General features: G+C 42.0%; 1 protein-coding gene and 1 pseudogene across 1 annotated transcript; one reads left to right on the top strand and one right to left on the bottom strand.

The window, feature by feature from the left end:
* Positions 1-360: 360 nt before the first annotated feature.
* Positions 361-3558, bottom strand: LOC129667633 (cytoplasmic aconitate hydratase-like; annotated as a pseudogene).
* Positions 3559-14989: 11431 nt separating this feature from the next.
* On the top strand, positions 14990-17278 carry LOC129667632 (disintegrin and metalloproteinase domain-containing protein 20-like). The gene has a single exon (XM_055595307.1). The coding sequence runs from the start codon at positions 14990-14992 to the stop codon at positions 17276-17278; it is 2289 nt and encodes a 762-aa protein (XP_055451282.1).
* Positions 17279-19012: the final 1734 nt, after the last annotated feature.

Genomic DNA, 19012 nt, shown 5'->3' with positions numbered 1-19012 from the left:
TCAGTTAACACTGGTGTAATATAGACTAATGGCTCTCCAGGAAAGGGTTACACTGAGTAGAGCAAAACAGAAGAGCAATGAAAAGAGTAGGAGACATTTCTGAGAATACTGGCTAGTATTCAGATGAAGATTAGTCAGAGGGAAAAATCAATGTCTGGTGATCAGTAACTTTAAAGAAAAGGTAGTTCTCTTTTTTGGTATTACAGACCTTCCCATGATTCTAGATTGCAGATTATAGAAAGGAATGAAAAGATTAACAAATCAAGAATGTAGAAACTCCTGGCTTTTGCCTCCAGAAATGGCGGTATGCACTTGCTCATCTTGGTAGCACCCTCATTAGAGGGTGAGATGGCTGCTTCACTAGGCCTCCACCAGCTGGGGCCTGCTGCCATTGCACCAAGTGCAGGTCTCCTGAGAGGCCGGTGCCTGCTGGGCTGTCTTGCAGATCATGTAGTTCAGGATGCCTCCATTTCGGAAGTAAGTGAGCTCCGCGTCAGTGTCGAACCTCATCACAGCCTGGAAGGTCTTCCCTATGTCCAGCTCTATCTGGACTGTCATGCGCGGCTTCAGGTTTTCAGGAATGTGGACAGTGTGTCGTTCCCGACCCATGAGTCCCAGAGTGTCCGCAGTCTCACCAGAGAGATACTCGAGGGGGATCACCCCCATCCTGACCGGGTTACTGCGGTGAATGCGCTCATAGCTCTCTGCCAGGACAGTTTGATTCCCAACAAGAAAGGGCCTTTGGCTGCCCAGTCTCAGGAGTTGCCTGAACCGTACTCTTTGCCAGCCAGAACAATCAGTGGAAATCCAGCCTGAAGGTACCGCTCAGCAGCATCAAACACATCAAGGGTTTCTCCTGAAGGAAGATACACAATCTGAGATGCCTGTTTGTTCAGAAATTTGTTCAGCAAGTGAATATTGGCGAAAGTCCCCTGTGTCATGATGGCATCACTACCCCGGCGGGAGCCATAGGAGTTGAACTCTCGTGGAGTTAGGCCTCTGTTGGTCAAGTAGTGTGCAGCAGGAATGTTTCTTGCAATATTTCCTGCTGGAGAGATGTGGTGTGTTGTTACTGAATCTCCTAAGTTGAGTAGCATGTAAGCATCCACTATAGACTTGGGTTGCTGGAGATCTAAAGTCAAGTTTTCAAAGAATGGTGGTGACTTAATGTATGTCGATTTGGGATTCCATGCATACATCTTCTCTGATGGGGCAGCTAAGGCATTCCAGCTTTTGTTTACAGTCTCTATTCTCTGATAGACCTCCTTAAACATTCCAGGGATGACATACTGCCATTCCACCACCTGGATCTCATCTCGAGTTGGCCAGACGTCCTTGAAAAATACTTGCTAGCCCTGTGCATTCACTTCCAATGGCTCTTTCTCGGAGTCAATCCTGATGGTCCCTCAACTGCAGATGCTATCACTAGTGGTGGGGAGGCTAAGTGGTTGGCCCTCATCTTAGGATGGACCCGACCTTCAAAATTCCTGTTCCCAGACAGTACCCCAACAGCTACGAGGTCTCCCTGGGTGATTGCCTCTACCACAGGTTTGGGAAGGGTTCCACTGTTGCCAGTGCAGGTCATGCAGCCATAGCCCACCACATCAAACCCTAACTGAGAGAGGTACGGCATGACACCGCTCTCGTGAAGGTAGTAGGTGAACACACCGCTTCTAGGAGACAAGCTGGTCTTGATGTAAGGCTTCACATTCAGCCCCACCTCCACAGCTTCCTTTGCTAACAATCCGGCTCCTAACATCACAGATGGATTGCTGGTGTTTGTGCAGCTCGTGATGGCAGCAATTACCACAGACCCATGAGCAAGAATGAATTCACTGTTATTGTAGACAAATGTCTTGTGGTCATTGTGATGGTCTGGAGCAACTTGAAAACCCTTAAATCCTTGCTTGGTTCTAAGGCAGCTTTCAAAGTCCTTTTTCATGTCAGACACAGCAACTTTGTCCTGAGGTCTTTTTGGTCCACTGCAGCATGGCACAACTGTTTTCAAATCTAACTCCACAACCTTGGTGAAGTCAGGATCTTGAGAGGGGTTGTTGAAATCTCAGAACATGCCCGCAGCCTGAAGATACTTTTTCATGTGCTTTCTTTGTTTTCCCCACGACCTGTCTGCAGCACGTATGCTATGCTGACTTCATCAACCGGGAGGAAGGCTGCGGTTGCACCATACTCTGTGCACATTATTGGCAATTGTAGCTCGGTCAGCAATGGAGAGCTGGGCCACACCTGGCCCGAAAAACTCCACAGATTTGCCCATGACCCCAACTTGCCATAGGTGCTTGGTAATGGTGAGTACATTGTCTGTGGATGTTACCAGAGGTTGAGGCTTCCCCATCAGCTTGTAGCCAGTCACCCGGGCAAATCACCATGCTGACCCAACATGGCAGCTTCTGCTTCAATTCCACCTACACCCCAACCAAGGACTCCCAGGCCATCAATCATGGTAGTGTGTGAATCTGTGCCCAAGAGGCTGTCTGGGTAATAACATCCATCCTGATCAAATACTAATCTTGCCAAATACTCCAGATTTGCCTGGTGAATGATTCCTGAGCCAGGAGGAATAATCTGCATGTTGCAAAAGGCCTGGGAACCCCACTTTAAAAATTCAAATCATTCTCTATTTCTTTCAAATTCCAGGTGTTGATTCTTCTGTACGCTCTCTGCCCTTCTGTTGAAATCAACCTGGATGGAATGATCAATTACAAGGTCAGCGGGACAGACATGGTTTATTTTCTCTGGATTTCCTCCCAGCTTTCACAGCATTGCACATTGCTGCAAAGTCAGCCACAGCAGGCATACCCGTAAAATCCTGCAGGATGACATGGGCCGGTATAAAGGGCACTTCTATGTTCTTATGCTGCATGACATTCCAATTCAGAATATTTTTTTAACTTTTATTAATTACACTTTATTAACTTTGTATCCCCCATAAACCCCTCCCCCCTCCTCTCCTAATCCCACCTTCTCCCCCCCTTCTTCACTCATGCACCTCTCCAAGTCCACTGATAGGTGAAGTCCCCTCTCCTTCCTTCTGATCTTAGTCTATCAGATCTCATCAGGAGTGGCTTCATTGTCATCTTCTGTGGCCTAATAAGGCTGCTCCCCCCTTAGGGGGAGGTGATCAAAGAGCAGGCCAATCAATTTATGTCAGAGGCAGTCCCTGTTCACATTACTATGGAACCTACTTGGACACTGAACTGCCATGGGCTACATCTGTGCAGCGGTTCTAGGTTATCTCCAGGCCTGGTACTTGGTTGGAGTATGAGTCTCTGGGAAGACCCCTGTACTCAAATTTTCTGGTTCTGTTGTTCTCCCTGTGGTCAGGATATTTTCAATGTCATTTTTCTTCACCCAAAACTTCTCACAGTTCCTGAATGGCTGCCTCCAGGAGAACTCTGATAGAAAATGGTAAGCATCCATATCTGGAATCCTCCAATTTATTCAAATTGAAAAAACTATTTTCTGGTTGTGCAGGGTCCAAGGGCTCAGCAAGGTGTGCAAATGGGTTCTTCATGATTATTGGTGGTCACGTGTCCCACTCACACTGGAGCTCCGTGAGCACATAGCTGGCTGCCCCCAAAGAGTTTTTAATGGTTAATCTGCCAGCTGTGAACAAAGCCTTCAATGCACAAGTTTTTACAGGGTGATGGGGAAGCATTATACACAAACTACAGCAATATTAAAAGCATGACATATTCTCTTACTCAGAGTATTGTGGGATATAGATTTTGGTTGGTTCATTTTCACTCACTATTTCATCTAAATCTGTACATCTTCTAGGAAGATAAACGTCTACCAAATGAAAGCACAAGTATTTCCTGCTAGCCTCACCGATCAACTATTTTTTAAAATATTTCAAACTTTATTATAAAGAACTTACATATGAAAAACACAACACAATAAGATTAGCCAGATCCAAAGTCTATACATCTTACTGAACTTCTTTGCAGTTAGGACAGCCATTCTGAAGCTATAGAGCTTCACATTGGATTTCACACTTTCATTTTTCAGAAGATTTTCATGTATTTATCCACCACAAAAAACATGGAAAACCCACAACAGAGTTAAAAATAGAAAAACATTTAGCTTTATTACCTCTTCTATGGCTTAAGTGTCCATTGCTTGAATTCAGTCTTCCCTTATCACTTAATTTTACCCTTTTTCTCTTTTGTGCATGTTGTATTATACCCAAAGGCTAGAATACACACACACACACACACACACACACACACACACACACACACACACACACACACTCATGGCTAGAATTTGCATATGAGGGAAAATAAAGCATTAAGGAAGGAACTCTTTTTTATTATTTTATTTTTTATTAATTACACTTTATTCACTTTGTATGCCACCATAAGCTCCTCCCTCCTCACCTCCCAATCCCACCTTCCCACCCCCTCCTTCATGCATGCTCCTCCCCAAGTCCATTGATAGGGGAGGTCCTCCTCTCCTTCCTTCTGATCTTAGTCTATCAGATCTCATCAGGAGTGGCTGCATTGTCATCTTCTGTGGTCTGGTAAGGCTGCTCTCCCCTCAGGGAGAGGTGATCAAAGAGCAGGCCAATCAGATTATGTCAGAGGAAACAAGCTAGAAACCCCCCACCGAGGGACTTTGAAAAGCTCTGCCCTGCAGACTATCAAAGCAGATGCTGAGACTTATGGCCAACTGTCAGGCAATGTGCATGGAATCTTATGTAAGAAGTGGGAAATAGTAAGATTTGGAGAGGACAGGAACTCCACAAGTAGAGCAACAGAACCAGAAATTTGAACACAGGGGTCTTCCCAGAGACCCATACTCCAACCAAGTACCATGCATGGAGATAACCTAGAACCCCTGCACAGATGTAGCCCATGGCAGTTTAGTGTCCAAGTGGGTTACATAGTAAGGAAGGAACTCTTATTCACTGGTTGAGGTACAAATTAATAAAGAAAGCCAACAAAGAAAAAAAAAAGTTTGGAGAGATATCAAAAAGATTTATAACTAGAAGTCCTGTATGGCCTTACTAGTTCACTCCTAGGCATGCACCCAGAGTATTTTTTCTGTCTGAGTTTATGTGACCTTATATGATGTTATAAATTCTGAGTATATTCATTTTCCTGAAATATGATTTTATTTTTCTTTAGAGCTGAATAATGGTTCATTTTATGTTTATTTTTATTTTTCATTCATCAGTTGTTAGACAACAAGGTTGGTTTCATTTCCTTTCTACAGTGAACAAAGCATCAATAAACATGGGGTGTGTAAACAACTCTGTGATAGATTATCTAGTTCTCTAGGTGTATGCCTAGGAATGAAATAGCAAGGCCATACAGGACTTCTAGTTATAAATATTTTTGAGAAATCTCCAAACTTTTTTTTCTACATTGGCTTTATTAATTTGTACCTCAACCAGTGAATAAGACTTCCTTCCTCAAAGCTTCTGAAGAGTTTAGACAAAACCCACACAAACAGTTCAATGAAATAAAGAAAAAAAGAGCTTAAGGAAAATAAACACTTGTGTGATGCTCAAGAAAACACAAACACAATGCTGGTAGAAATGACAAAAAAAAAAAAGACTTGGGAACAGAATTCAATCAGGATATAGTAACTAATAGGTTTCTCCATCTACACAATAAGCTAGTTCAAGCCAAATCAAGAGTATAAAAGCAGGCTTATTGAGAGGCAGCTCTCAGGCAGGTTCACCAATCTCACAGGTGGAGGTTTTCAGAGTCTTTGATGAAGTTTATGATTGTTTTTTAAGTTCTATGTCCTGGAGTTCACTTGGGTAGTTCTCATTGGCAATCATTTCTACAGGACTGGTAAGTTTTAGAGAAGATTTTGGCTTGATCTTTCAAATTGTTGGTAATTTTGTGATTATATCTGGGCATGTGGACATCCTTTGCTCATTCTGAGTTTGTTGTTGTCTTAGACAGTGCTCTAATGCTGTGAAGAGATACCATGACCACATCAGTCCTTATTAAGGAAAACATTTAACTGGGGCTTAGTTATAGTTTCAGAGGTTTAGGCCATTAGCTACATGGTGGGAAACATGTTGATACACAGGCAGACATGGTAGCTGAGATTTTTACACCTGGACCTAAATCCATAAGTAAAAGGAAGAAAAAGAGAACCCCAAAAGCCCAACTGTAGTGACACACTTCACCAGCAAGGCTACACTTACTTCAACAATACTATGCTTTCTAATCATTCTAAGTAGTGTCACTTCCTAATGACTAGGCATTCAAATGCATGAGCCCATGGGGCCCATTCCTCTTCAAACCACCACAGTTATTCATGAAGCATATTTGTGAAAGAGAAGATGTAGAGGTGGCTTGGGTCTAGGCCTAAAAAATGGCTTGGATGGAATGAAGTCTGCTTAACAGAGGAAGCTGGGTTGGTACAGAGGATACACTTGCTTCCTGTTCCATCTCAGGAGCATAGAAGGAGATATATCTGAGTAGAAAGGTTCGATTTGACATAGGAGAGTCCTGTTATTTAGTGGACAAGTAGGGAGGCTTCTGGTCCAAGTTTAGAGCTCATTTGCAGTGAAGGCAAAAGAAGACCGACAAGGCTAGTGCACCAGCATGGGATTCAGTCTAAACCTGGTGATCTGCTAAAAAGCCATGAATGAGGTCAGAGGTAATCATTAAGACCCTAGAGAAAGAATTGAAAGTCTGGGTACAAAGTGAGGATGGTGGAGGTGGCACAATGAGGCCTGAGAGTGGGTGTGTTTGTTATAATTATTTATTCATTTTATGTTTTGGTAAATAGTTAATACTATGATTCCTTGTGGTTTTTCAGACATATTTATTGGTATTTTACTTTCATCTCTCCTTCTATATTTATTTCTCCTCCTTTGCTTCCCTAAAGAGCTCTACCCCTTTTCTAATTTCCCCTATCAGAGTACTGTACACAAATTTTTCTCTTTATTGTTCCCAACCACCCTAATATTGGCTATAATATCATTTACTTTCCTTATTTCTGTAGCTATATACTCACATCTGAAGTTTTGTTGGAGCTAGGAGACTTCAATGAGAAAGAGCATGAAATGTATGTCTTTCTTAGTCAGGGTTACCTCACTCAATATGAATCTTTTCTTGTTCTATCCATTTACCTTCAAAGTACATGACTGAATTTTTCTTTACAGGTGAGTAGTATTCCAAGTATCCATAAGCCACATTTTCATTATTCTTGTATCAGTTGTAGGGCATTTAAGTTGTTTCCATTTTCTAGCTATTGTGAGTATAACAGCAATAAACATGGCCAAGCAAGTAAGTGTCTATAGATTAGGATGATGAGTCCTTTTTGTATATGCCTAAAAGTGGTATAGCTAGGTCTTTTATTTGTAGCTTTTTGAGACTTCTCTACATAGATTTCCATAGTGGCTGTACAAGTTTGCACTCCCACCGTCGACAAATAAGCGTTTCCCTTTTCCCAAATCCTCTCTCATATGTTTGAAACTTCTCTGTAGGAATGTAATCAAAAGTATCTCTTGTCAATGAGTTCTCCTGTCTTTTATTTTGTGTCAGGCTGCTCTTTGGCAGAGATTTTCTCGAATGTCTACAGCATTTGTTTGTTTTTTAGTTCTTTGAGAATACTGTACAATGTATTTTGATCATATTCATACCCTTCCCCAATTTTCCAGATCTACTTTCCCTAGCCACCCAATTTTGTTTCCCTTTTCCCATAACCATTAAGTCATTTGTCAGTAGTTCCTCATCTAGGTATGGGGTTTTTGTTTCCACCTCTGCCGGAGCCTGCCAGCAGAGTCAAACAGTTCTTGAGTGGAGAGTGAGGATTGAAAGAAAATTAAAAAAAAATCAACACACTACACATGGGATCTGTTCGAGAGGGCTGCCAGTAGAAACTGTCGCACTGGTTTATTACAATAATGCCTTTTTATGGGCAGAGAAAAGCACCTCGGTACAATGAAGGGATTCTTGGAGAAGTCAAACTTGTTTACCTTGACCACCTATCTGTGTGATCCTCACACAAACAAAAGGTGAACTTGGGAAAATATCCTGCCTACTGTCTCAAAGAAAAGGTGGTGGACTTGGCAAAACATCCTGCTTATCCCTGACTCCAGGTGAAGACCAGGGTGAAAACATGTTTTTCACTGAGAGCTCAGTAACAAAGCAGTCTGACAAACCAGCGGTTCTCCACACACCTCTCCTCTGCATACTAAGGATTTGTCTGGCTTGGTTTTCACATGTCTTGTGCATGCTGTTTTAGCTGCTATGACTATATAGGTGCAACTGCCCTTCTGTCTCTGAAAAGACACCATTTCCTTGTATTAGTCATCCCTTGTGGTTCTTAGTCTTTCTTCTCTCCTTTAATGATTTTGAGTATTGGGTGGAGGGGGTGTGAGGTAAATGTCCTATTTAGGTCTAAGTGGTCTCTTGTTCTCTGCCCCTTGGCCAGTTGTGGGTCTCTGTGTTAATATGAATCTACTGTGACTAGAAAAGTTACATCCTTTTGAAGATGGATTTTGAGTTTGGCTCCCCAGAAACTCCTATGGAGTTGGTTCTCGTTATAGAGTTTGGAGTTCATTCTCAGTGTTAATATTGGGGGGAATGGATCTTGAAGTTTCCTATTGTGACATTTTACTAATGTTGTCACCAAAATGGCAGAGTCATCCTACCTGTTACCCACAGACAGCAGTGGGCAGAATCTTTATATTGAACTTGTCTCAGGGGTCTGGTGATAGGCTAAGGCAGTAGGTTAATACTGTTAGAAACAAAACACCTGCCTTGTGGCTCCTCTCTAGTCTGCAGAATGTAAAGGTAAGGTGAAGTAAAAGCAGTAAGCCATTTCAAAGCCTGTCCTTAGCTCACTGGTCATGTGGTCAAACAGATCCCTGAGGTTTATGCTGTTGATGCCACTCTCCTCACCATCTTTTACATTTCTTCATGGCCATCTCTCTGTGTATTTGAGATCAGATGTTCCCACGGATTCTAAGTTTGGTTATTGTCTGGTCATCTCAGTCTTGTATTATTCCTATTTGCATTCTGAGCTTAAGGACAAAACCTCTGAATATAAAAACATTAATAGTTTGTCTATGCTCAGCTGTTAATAGCAAGCAGGTGTAGATTTCTTTTTACAAAGGGCAATAAAAAAATAACCCCATAGTGAGATATACTAAAGTGTCCCTATTCTCTATCCTACATCACTGTCTGTTGTTAGTAAAAGTTCATACAGTAAAGATGTTTCAAACTGATAGCTCACATTTATAATCTTAGCACTTGTAAGGCAGAGAGAAGAGTGACACTGCAGATTGAAGACTACCCTGGCCTATGAGTTCTAGAATAGCCTGAGATACAGCACTAGAACTTATATATAAAACAAAACAAAACAAATATCTGTTTCATATGAAAGTTGCAGTATATATATATATGCAGTATATATACCTGGTATATTGTCAGAATGTCTTCTTATCAGTAATGAAATTTTCTAAAACATATCTGTACATATTGAAAATACTGCATGCAGTAGGAAACAGTCATTGATTAAAGGATAAAATATAGGAAAATATGGGCTCCAGAGATAGCTCAGTTGGTAAAATACTTGTCGCACAAACCTAGACCTTGAGTTCACATCCTAAATACAGAATATATAGTCCAGAGGTGTTGAGGTCTGTCTATAATCCAAACATTGAGGTGATGGAGTCAGACAGATCTCTGTAGATCATACGCAAACCAGTCTCATCAAATTGATGAGCTCCAGGTTCAGTGAGAAACCGCCTCAAAGGCTAGCTGGAAATGAAGTGAGAGAGATACCTGTTATTGACTGCCACCTTCCACCAGTACTAACACCTCTGTGTGGATACACATTTTCATGCACAAACAAACATAAACTACAAACACACACACGTGCATACACATATGCAGGCACAAAGAAAACTAGGAAGGCAGGACTGTCAAAGCATGGATTAGGAAATAAGAGAAAAGATTGAATCCACCCTGAAAGCTAGAGAGATGGTTCACTGGTTAAAATCTGGTACTGCTCTTATGGAGGATCTGATTTTGAGTCCTCAGCACCCATGTCAGGTAGCTCAAAACTATTTATAACTCTATCTCCAGGGGATTCAGTGATTTCTGATAGGTGATATAGAAAATTAGTTTGATTTCTATTCCTGTGATAAAACATCATGACCAAAAGCAATTTGGGGAGCAAAGAAGGATGACAAGGCAGGAACTCAAACAGGACAAGAACAAGGAGGCAGGAAATTCAGGAAATCAAGGGGAGACATTATCCCAATCGAGGCTCCTCTACCCATTTGACTTTAGCTGTGTCAAGTTGACTTAAAACTAAAGTAGGACAGTAGGGTAGTCATTTTTACAGTATTGGATCTTCCAACACTTACACATGGGAATCTTCTATTATCTTCCTCAATTTCTTTTTTAAGGTCTTAAAATTTTCATTGTAGAGATATTTCTCCCCAAGGGTATTTATTTATTTATTTATTATTTATTTTGAGTGTATCTATCATGAAAGAGAGTATCTACCTGATTTCTTTTTTAGTCTCTTTGTTATTGGTATATAGAAAAGCTACTGATTTTTGTGTGTTCCTTTTGAATCTTTGAATTCTGCCAGAAGAATTTATCAACTCTAGGAGTTTCCTATGTATATGTATAGATTCATAGCATCTTCAAGGAAGAACACTTTGCCTTTTCTTATTTGTGTCTCTTTTATTTTGTTCTCTATTCTTACTTTTCCAGCTAAGAGTTCAAGCTGCCCAACAGAATTGAAGAGAGTGGACACTTTTGTCTTGTTCCTGGTCATCTTGGAAACAATGAGCTTTTCTCTACTTAGTGTGGTGTTAGTGACAGCCTGAATGCACTCTCCACCTCTTGCCTTTCCATGACTTTATCAGGAAAGGATTATAGATTTTGTCAACAGCTTTTCTGCACCTAATGAGATGACCATGTGATTTCTGTTTTTGAATCTGCTTATGTGATAGATTACATCTATCCATGATTTATATATGCTGAACCAACCAGGTATCACTGGAATGAAACTAATGTTATCATAATGAATAAGATTATTTCCTAATATTTTTGAGACAGGGTTTCTCCTTGTACCAGCCCTGGATATCCTGAAACTCACTTTGTAGACCAGGCTGGCCTTGAACTAAAAGAGAGCCACCTTTCTCGGCCTCCTGAATGCTGGACCTAAAGCCATGCACCATCATGCCCAGCAATGAAGAATAATATTATAAATGAAATTTTGAGTTCAGTTTGTCAGTATTTTACTGACAATTTTTGCATCTACGTTCATCAGAGAGATTGGTCTAAAATTATCTCCCTCTTCCTCTTCTTCCTCCTGCTCTTCTTCCTCATGTTGTTCATGGTCCGGCTCATCCTCCTTCTCTTCCCTCTTTTTATTTTATGTCTTTATCTGCCTTTGGTCTAAACATAATGCTGGATAATAAGAATAACATGGAAGATTCAATTTGGAAAGAGTCTTTGAATATTTTTTATTATTGCTATTATTTTTTATAACCGATACTAATAAATTATTATAATTTATTATTACATCTTATTCACTTTGTAGCCCCCTCCCTCATCTCCTGCTGGTCCCAACCTTCTTCTTCTTTCCCCACTGTGTCTCTCCCCTAGTCCACTGATGGGAGAGGTCCTCCCCCCCTACTATCTGACCCTAGCCTATCAGGTCTCATCAAGACTATCTGGATTCTCTCTCACTGTGGCCTAGTAAGGCCACCTAGCCAGAACAAGATCAAAAATCAGGCAACCAAGTTCACCCAGAAGCAGAAAGACACACATGGTATATACTCACTTATAAGTGGATATTAGCGAAACAATACAGGGTAAACATACTAAAATCGATAGTCCTAAAGAAGCAAAACAACAAGGAGGCTCCTAGGGAAGATGTTCAATCCTCATTCAGAAGGGCAAACAGGATGGACATCAGAAGTAGGAGAAGACAGGGAACAGGACAAAAGCCTTGCACAGAGGCCTCTGAAAGACCCTACTCAACAGGGTATTGAAGCAGATGCTGAGATTCATAGCCAAACTTTGGGCAGGGTGAAGGGGATCTTGTGGAAGAAGAGGGAGACAGAAAGACCTGGAGGGGACAAGAGCTCCAGATGGAGACTAACAGAGGCAAAAAAAAGTTCTGACAGGGAACAAGCCAGAATTGTGACACAGAGGACCTCTGAAAGGCTCTGCCCTGCAGACTATCAAAGCAGATGCTGAGACTTATGGGCAACCTTTGGGGAGATTTCAGAGAATCTTATGAAAGAAGTGGGAAAGAGTAAGATCTGTACAGGACAGGAACTTCACAAGGAGAGTAACAGAACCAAAAAATCTGAGAACAGGGGTCTTTTCTGAGACTGATATTCCAACCAAGGACCTAGGTTATCTGCATACAGATAACCTAGGACCCTTGCAGAGATGTAGCCCATGGCAGTTCAGTGTCCAAGTGGGTTCCATAGTAATAGTAACAGGGACTGTCGCTGACATGAACTGATCGGCCTGCTCTTTAATCGCCTCCCCCTGAGGGGGAAGCAGCCTTACCAGGCCACAGGAAAAGACAATGCAGCCACTCCTGTGAGACCTAATTGACTAGGGTCAGAAGGAAAGAAAAGAAGACCTCCCCTATCAGTGGACTTGAGGAGGGGCATGCATGCAGAGGGGGGAGGAAGGGAGGGATTGGGACTGGAGGAGGGAGGGGTTTATGGGGGGATACAAAGTGAATAAAGTGTAATTAATAAAGAATTAAGAAAAAATCTGGGCCCATGGGGCTTGCATAGACTGATGAATCAACCAAGCATCATTCATGGAGAGGACCTAGACCCCCTGATCAGATGTAGGCCATGGGCAGCTCAGAGACCATGGGGGTTCCCTATTAAGGGAAGGATGGTTAGTCCCTGGCTTTGAATTTTATTTATTTTAAAGAGACCGAATTTTTTAGAGATTGAGACTTTTCAAGCTACTCAATGGTTTATATTGAAATGTTAATATTAACATGCTATCTTGGGAACAAATGAGAAAGAAAAAGTTCTGGTTGGACAGTGAGATATCTTTGTGTCAAGTTGCCAAGAAGTTAATTGTGCTGTCTTGTTTCATGTCAACTTGACGCAAGCTAGTGTCATTTTGGAAAAGGAGACCTCAGTTGAGAAAACGTACCTATCAGGTTGGCCTGCGGGCAAGCCTATGGTGCATTTTCTTGATTAACTGATACAAGGCACAGCTCACTGGGTGATGCCACCCCTGAGACACTGGGCCTGAGTACTATAAGAAAGAAGGCTGGGCAAGTAAGGGAGAGCATGCCAGTAAGTGGCACTGCTCCATGGTCTCTGCATAAGTTCTGACTTCAGCTTCCTGTCCTGCTCGAGTTCCTGCCCAACCTTCTAGCCATGATAGAGTATAACCTGAGAGTTGTAACCTGAAACAAACCATTATCTCCCCAAGCTGATTTTCTTCATGGTGCTTTGTCTCAGCATTAGAAACCCTAAGACAGACTCCAACTAAGAGGGAGAAAAGAAGGAGGGAAGTTAAGTCAGTAATTTTCTATAGTGAGTTGACTCTATATACATGTATTCCAGGGCTAAAACGGTACTTTAAAGGGAAGAAAAGTGTCTCCTGGGATACTAGTGATGTGTGAATGATGAAAGAAGTGTAAAAAAAAAAAGTGAAAGGAAGAAGCTCCATTACACATACTTATTTGCAGTATACGTAGAATGCAATCGGATACAGACACTTAAAATGCATCATGGTGAGTTTTACTTGGAGGCCACCATGTAGGAAGGATTGACTTATTTTCCATGACTCCAGACATGTCCCTCCATTCTCCATTACACCATACATCAGGAAATTGCTGGTTGTGTCACTAATCTCATTGATCAGTTTGCACTGCTCAGCAGCTCCTTTCAAATGAAATCATGTATACAGAATGATCTTTGGTCGGGTTTCCTCCCCAGTCTTGTTCTCTGTGAGAGTCACCTGTGACATTTCAGATGTTAGAAACTGGTTGATTATAATGCAGAGAATTATTCAATGGAAAGGTTTAGCTATCACTGATTTAGCGATGGTTCTCTACTTTGAGTACTTGGAAAAAGCTTAGAAATAATAATGCTATGACCTTTCACAGCTAGAAACATGTTCATAGCTTTCTGGGGACTGTTATCCCTCACTTGAATTAGATAAGAAACTATGCCTTGCAACCTAAATTTTCTTTTCATGACATTTATGTATTCTTACATTCCATAGATTGCATCCATTTCGTTTACTTATTTTAAAATATATTGAGAAAATTTTTCATACAATGCATTATGATCATGGTTCAGCATTCTCCAATTCCTTCTAAATCCTCCACACCTCTCCACCCACCTAGATCTGTGCAAGTTTTCTCTTGAAAAAAAAATAAAGTAAGCAATTGGGAAAACAAATAAACTGAAATTTAAAACTACAAAGGAAAAACCCGCATGAGAAACATGTACACACACAAACACACACCATGAAGCCACAAATTCACAAAACATATAAGCAAAAGACCTGTAGCACACAAAAAAAAATGCCCAAACAAAGCTATAATTCTCCCCACAAGATACCTGCTAGAGAAGCAGCTACTGTCTGATGATTTTTTCCTGATGTAATTCATCCTTTTCTCATGTAATATGTGTGCACACATATATACTATAACTCACATCTGTCCTAAAAACCAAAGTTCTTTTTTCTCACAGATATTTTTACATTCCAATATGAGATGCTCTAATACAAATCTATACTCCTTTCTCCAAGTGCCTCCCACTGTTTGCTCTTTCCTGGGGCTACCATAGGCTCTCCAGATGACTGAGCACACAATGCCGGGAGGAGCACAGCATTGTTACCTAACAGCCTCTCTCCTTTTACCTGCCAGAGGTTGGAAAGCTCTTGCCTCACTCTGCCCTCCTCATGCCTTCCTGTGAACTTGGATGTCTTGATGTTGTCTGCCTCCCAGGGGACCACATTTTCTTGGGGCCATGGCTCCCTTCCTCAGGCCATCTACCTGGACTCAGGCCCTCCTGGGAGGTGCTCTCTGTTTATGTGTGCTGTCTGTACTACTGTCTCCTGTCTGTTGTTCCCGTGGCCCACCAAACTGGCGCTTCACTACCTCTGAAGTTGTGATTCCCAGGAAGGTTCCCCAGAGAAGGGGTGGAAGTAATATGCCAGATGAGATCGCCTATAGCATGCGCTTTAGGGGACAAAGACACGTGATCCACATGAAACTCAAGAAGAACATGATTCCCGAAAATTTGCCTGTATTCACTACCAATGACCAAGGAGCTGAGCAGGAGGAGTACCCATTTATTCCTCGGGACTGTTACTTCTACAGCTACCTGGAAGGGGTCCCTGGGTCCCTAGCTACACTAGATACCTGCAATGGAGGTCTTAAGGGCATGATACAGGTGGATGACTTCACTTATGAAATCAAACCACTGGCATCTTCTTCCAAGTTTGAGCATGTTGTTTCTCTGCTAGTGGTGGAAGAAAAGTCACGTAAGTCTAGAAAGTGTAGACATGATGAGGATGTGGCAGAGGTCAGTGAATACCCTGAAGAGATGAAGTTTGCTGGAAGCGCCAGAGCAGCCCCGGTGTATTTGTGGCGTGTGCATAGGAAAAATGTAAGACTGCACTATGTGGTGACTAATGCAGTATACAAAAGGACCTCAAATTTTAGCAAAACAGCTGAAATGGTATTGATTATGAACAGCATAGTAGATAACATTTATCAGCCAAGTGGCATGGGTATCTTTGTACGTGCTTTATGCATTTGGTTTAAACAGGACTCATATGATGTGTCTAGGTTTAACGATCCGTGGTCACTGATGAGCGATTTTGGCCTGTGGAAAGTACCCTTTCATAATGTAATAGAACACTCCATTTCTATTCTTATGACAGGACGTAAAATTGGAAATAGGAATTATCTTAGCAATTTTGGTGGACTGTGCAACCCAAACTGGGGAGCAATGTATCTATATACACAGGAACATTACTCGCTGACTACGACAGTGCTTGCTCATGGAATAGGACATTTTTTTAAAATGCCGCATGATCTCCCAGGCTGTGTTTGTTTCAGAAGAAGCAGCTGTATCATGACTGAATTTCCTACTCTTCAGGATATGCTGAGCAATTGTTCCCATTCCTTTATACATTTTCGGGTTCATGGCTGGGATCCGTGCCTGAGTGAAGCCCTTGTGCCCTATAACAATTTTAAATATGTCGTTCGTCGATGTGGAGATAAGACTGTGGATGAGAAAGAGCAATGTGACTGTGGTTCCCTGAAAGACTGTTTCAGTAATAGATGTTGTACAACCACTTGTGAGTATACTGAGGACAGCACTTGCGATGTGGGAGGTTGCTGTAAAAATTGTGTCTTTGCAACTGCTGGAACGAGGTGCAGAGACAAACTTGGTATTTGTGATCTGCCAGAATACTGTACTGGACTCTCAAACGATTGCCCAGATAATGTTTACATCATGGATGGAACACCCTGCTCAGCAGGAGCAGTTTGCATGAGAGGAAACTGCAGTGACCGTGATTTGCAGTGTCAAGCTCTTTTCGGGTACCAAGTCAAGGATGGTTCGCCAGCATGCTATAAAGAATTAAATCGCAAGGGTGACCGATTTGGAAACTGTGGGGTTAGAAAACAACGAGAAGGAAGCAAGACTGTCCCATGTCAAGACGATGATATTTTTTGTGGGCTGCTGCACTGTGAAGGTGTCACTCGTATTCCTGGTGGAGGTCAGCACTCTACATTTCATCACATAAAAGTAAAAGATGTTAAAGAAGAAGAGTGCTTTGGTTATGATGTACACCATGGACTAGATATTCCATTTGTGGGGCTTGTAGTGGACGGTGCAACCTGTGGCCCAGGGAAATACTGTAGAAAACAATCCTGTGTTTTTCATCAAACCTTGCATTATCAGTGCAACGTTAGCTCTTGTAGCTTCAGAGGGGTGTGTAACAACAAAGGCAATTGTCACTGTGTGCAAGGCTGGCAACCACCAACATGTGAACATAGAGGAGGAGGTGGTAGTATAAACAGCGGCCCTCCACCTGCCCACGAAAGAATGTTTCAGACAAAATTAAATGTGAGTGTAAACAAGATCTTCCTTGCCTTAATTACTCGTATAGTTCTTATTTTGACTTCACTTCTTTTTGGTGGAATTACAAGAGCCGCGATAATCATAGACAAAGAAGCAGCACAACCAAACATAGACAAAGAAACAGAACAATCAACCACAGACAAGCAGGACAACCAATCATAGACAAAGAGGCAGAACAACCACCTCCTGTAGAGTAAGTCCATTCCATACTAACTGGAGCCTCACAAGAAACAAAATCCATGTCAATTACTACAAGAAATGTTCAATGATTTCCCCTGACAGTTATGTGACCATTCACAAATCTGAGGTTTTTATCTTGAAATAAAATCGCTGGGAAATTAACATTGTGTCTCTGTTAAAATTTGTTCTTTATACATCGTTCTTCAAGTTGCTCTTGCTCTTGCTCTCGCTTGCCCTCTCCTCCCCAGTTCTCTCTCTGTGTATTTATAGAGTGTGAGCGCAGCTGCTTGTGGAGGCCAGCGTCAGATCCCCTGGAGCTGGGATTACAGGTGGATGTGGGTCACAGAGCATGGGTGCCGGGGTCTACAAGACCAGCAAGTACTCTTAACTGCTCTGTCAACACTTTGGCCTCATAATGTCACATAATTTATCACTTCCTGGGATTTGTTTTGGTTTTAATATTTCTCTTCCTGTTTTGTGGTGCTAAGCAGCACAGCCAAGAACGCAGGGTCATACCCAAGCCAGGCAAATGCACAGCTACTCTACTGTCTCCCAACATTTATCACATTCTTCATACTCCTATATGTAAAATCCATCTTTCAGATATTTTATGAAAAAACCCTGCATATTTATGATGTCTATGTTAGAGCTTTCTAGATGCCTCTGCATTAAAGTTGGTCTGCATCGGTACTGGCTACTGTTACCATTGTGGTGGTCTGTTTGCTGTTGTATTGGATTGTCATCTAGTTTACTGTTAATGTAAAATAACTATGAAGAGAGACATTTATAAATTATATGGATGCATGAATGAAATAAACATTCCTATTATAGATATCTGGAATTTCAGTAGTGCTGCTGAAGTTTGCTGGGAAAAGGGGAAAACTCTGTTCTTTTTTCAAATATCCAGTGATTACACGCAGCATGCTGAGATGAAATACACTTCTCCCAAATTAACAAAATCGATGTCTGTGCCTACAGCAATGCTGGAGTGTTCTAGGTGCTGAATTCCCACACTAGCTTCTACCATTGTCTTTAGGTTGTGAACTGTCAAAAACTGTAGTTGCAGAGGAGTGTGTAACAGCAGCAAGCACTGACATTGTCTATGTGGTTGAACGCCACCAACATGTGATCAGAGATGAGTGGGCAGGAGTGAAGCCAGGAGCCCTCTGCTTGCTGGATAGGAGGGCTGTGAGCCAGGGTGTTCAAGGGTGTAAATAAGGCGCTCACTCTGATACTTACTTTGCTCTTTTTATGATTACAGTGCTTGCCTGGGGACCTTTTAAAGCCAAATGAATGGGGGTGGGGTGGAAAGTAGTAATTCTTTTTTTGTTTTAATTTTATTTATTCATTTTACATCTAGGCCATAGCCCTTCCCTCCTATTTTCCTGTCTCACCCTCCCTCCCTGTTTTTCCCTATACCACCTCCCCTATTCCTCAGGGAAGGAGAGCCCCACCCGCCCACCCACCCATCCATCGAACATATCAAGTCCCATTAAGCCTGAGCCCATCCTGTGGCCTGGCGAGGTAGCTCCACCAGGGAAAAGTAATCAAAAAGCATGCGACAGAGTCCATGAAGAGTCAGCCTCCATTCCCCTTATCAGGCAATCCACATGAGGATCAAGCTGCAGGGACCTAGGTCCAGGCCATGCATGGTCCTTGGTTGATGTTTCAGTCTCCACATGTCCCCACCCTGGGACCCGGGTACTTGGCTTTGTT

This window comes from Psammomys obesus, unplaced genomic scaffold (genome assembly GCF_907164565.1).
Source record: "Psammomys obesus unplaced genomic scaffold, mPsaObe1.curated_primary_1811, whole genome shotgun sequence".
Taxonomy (NCBI): Eukaryota; Metazoa; Chordata; class Mammalia; order Rodentia; family Muridae; genus Psammomys; species Psammomys obesus.
Note: the sequence above shows the minus strand (reverse complement) of the source record. Positions and strands in the feature narration are given on the sequence as shown.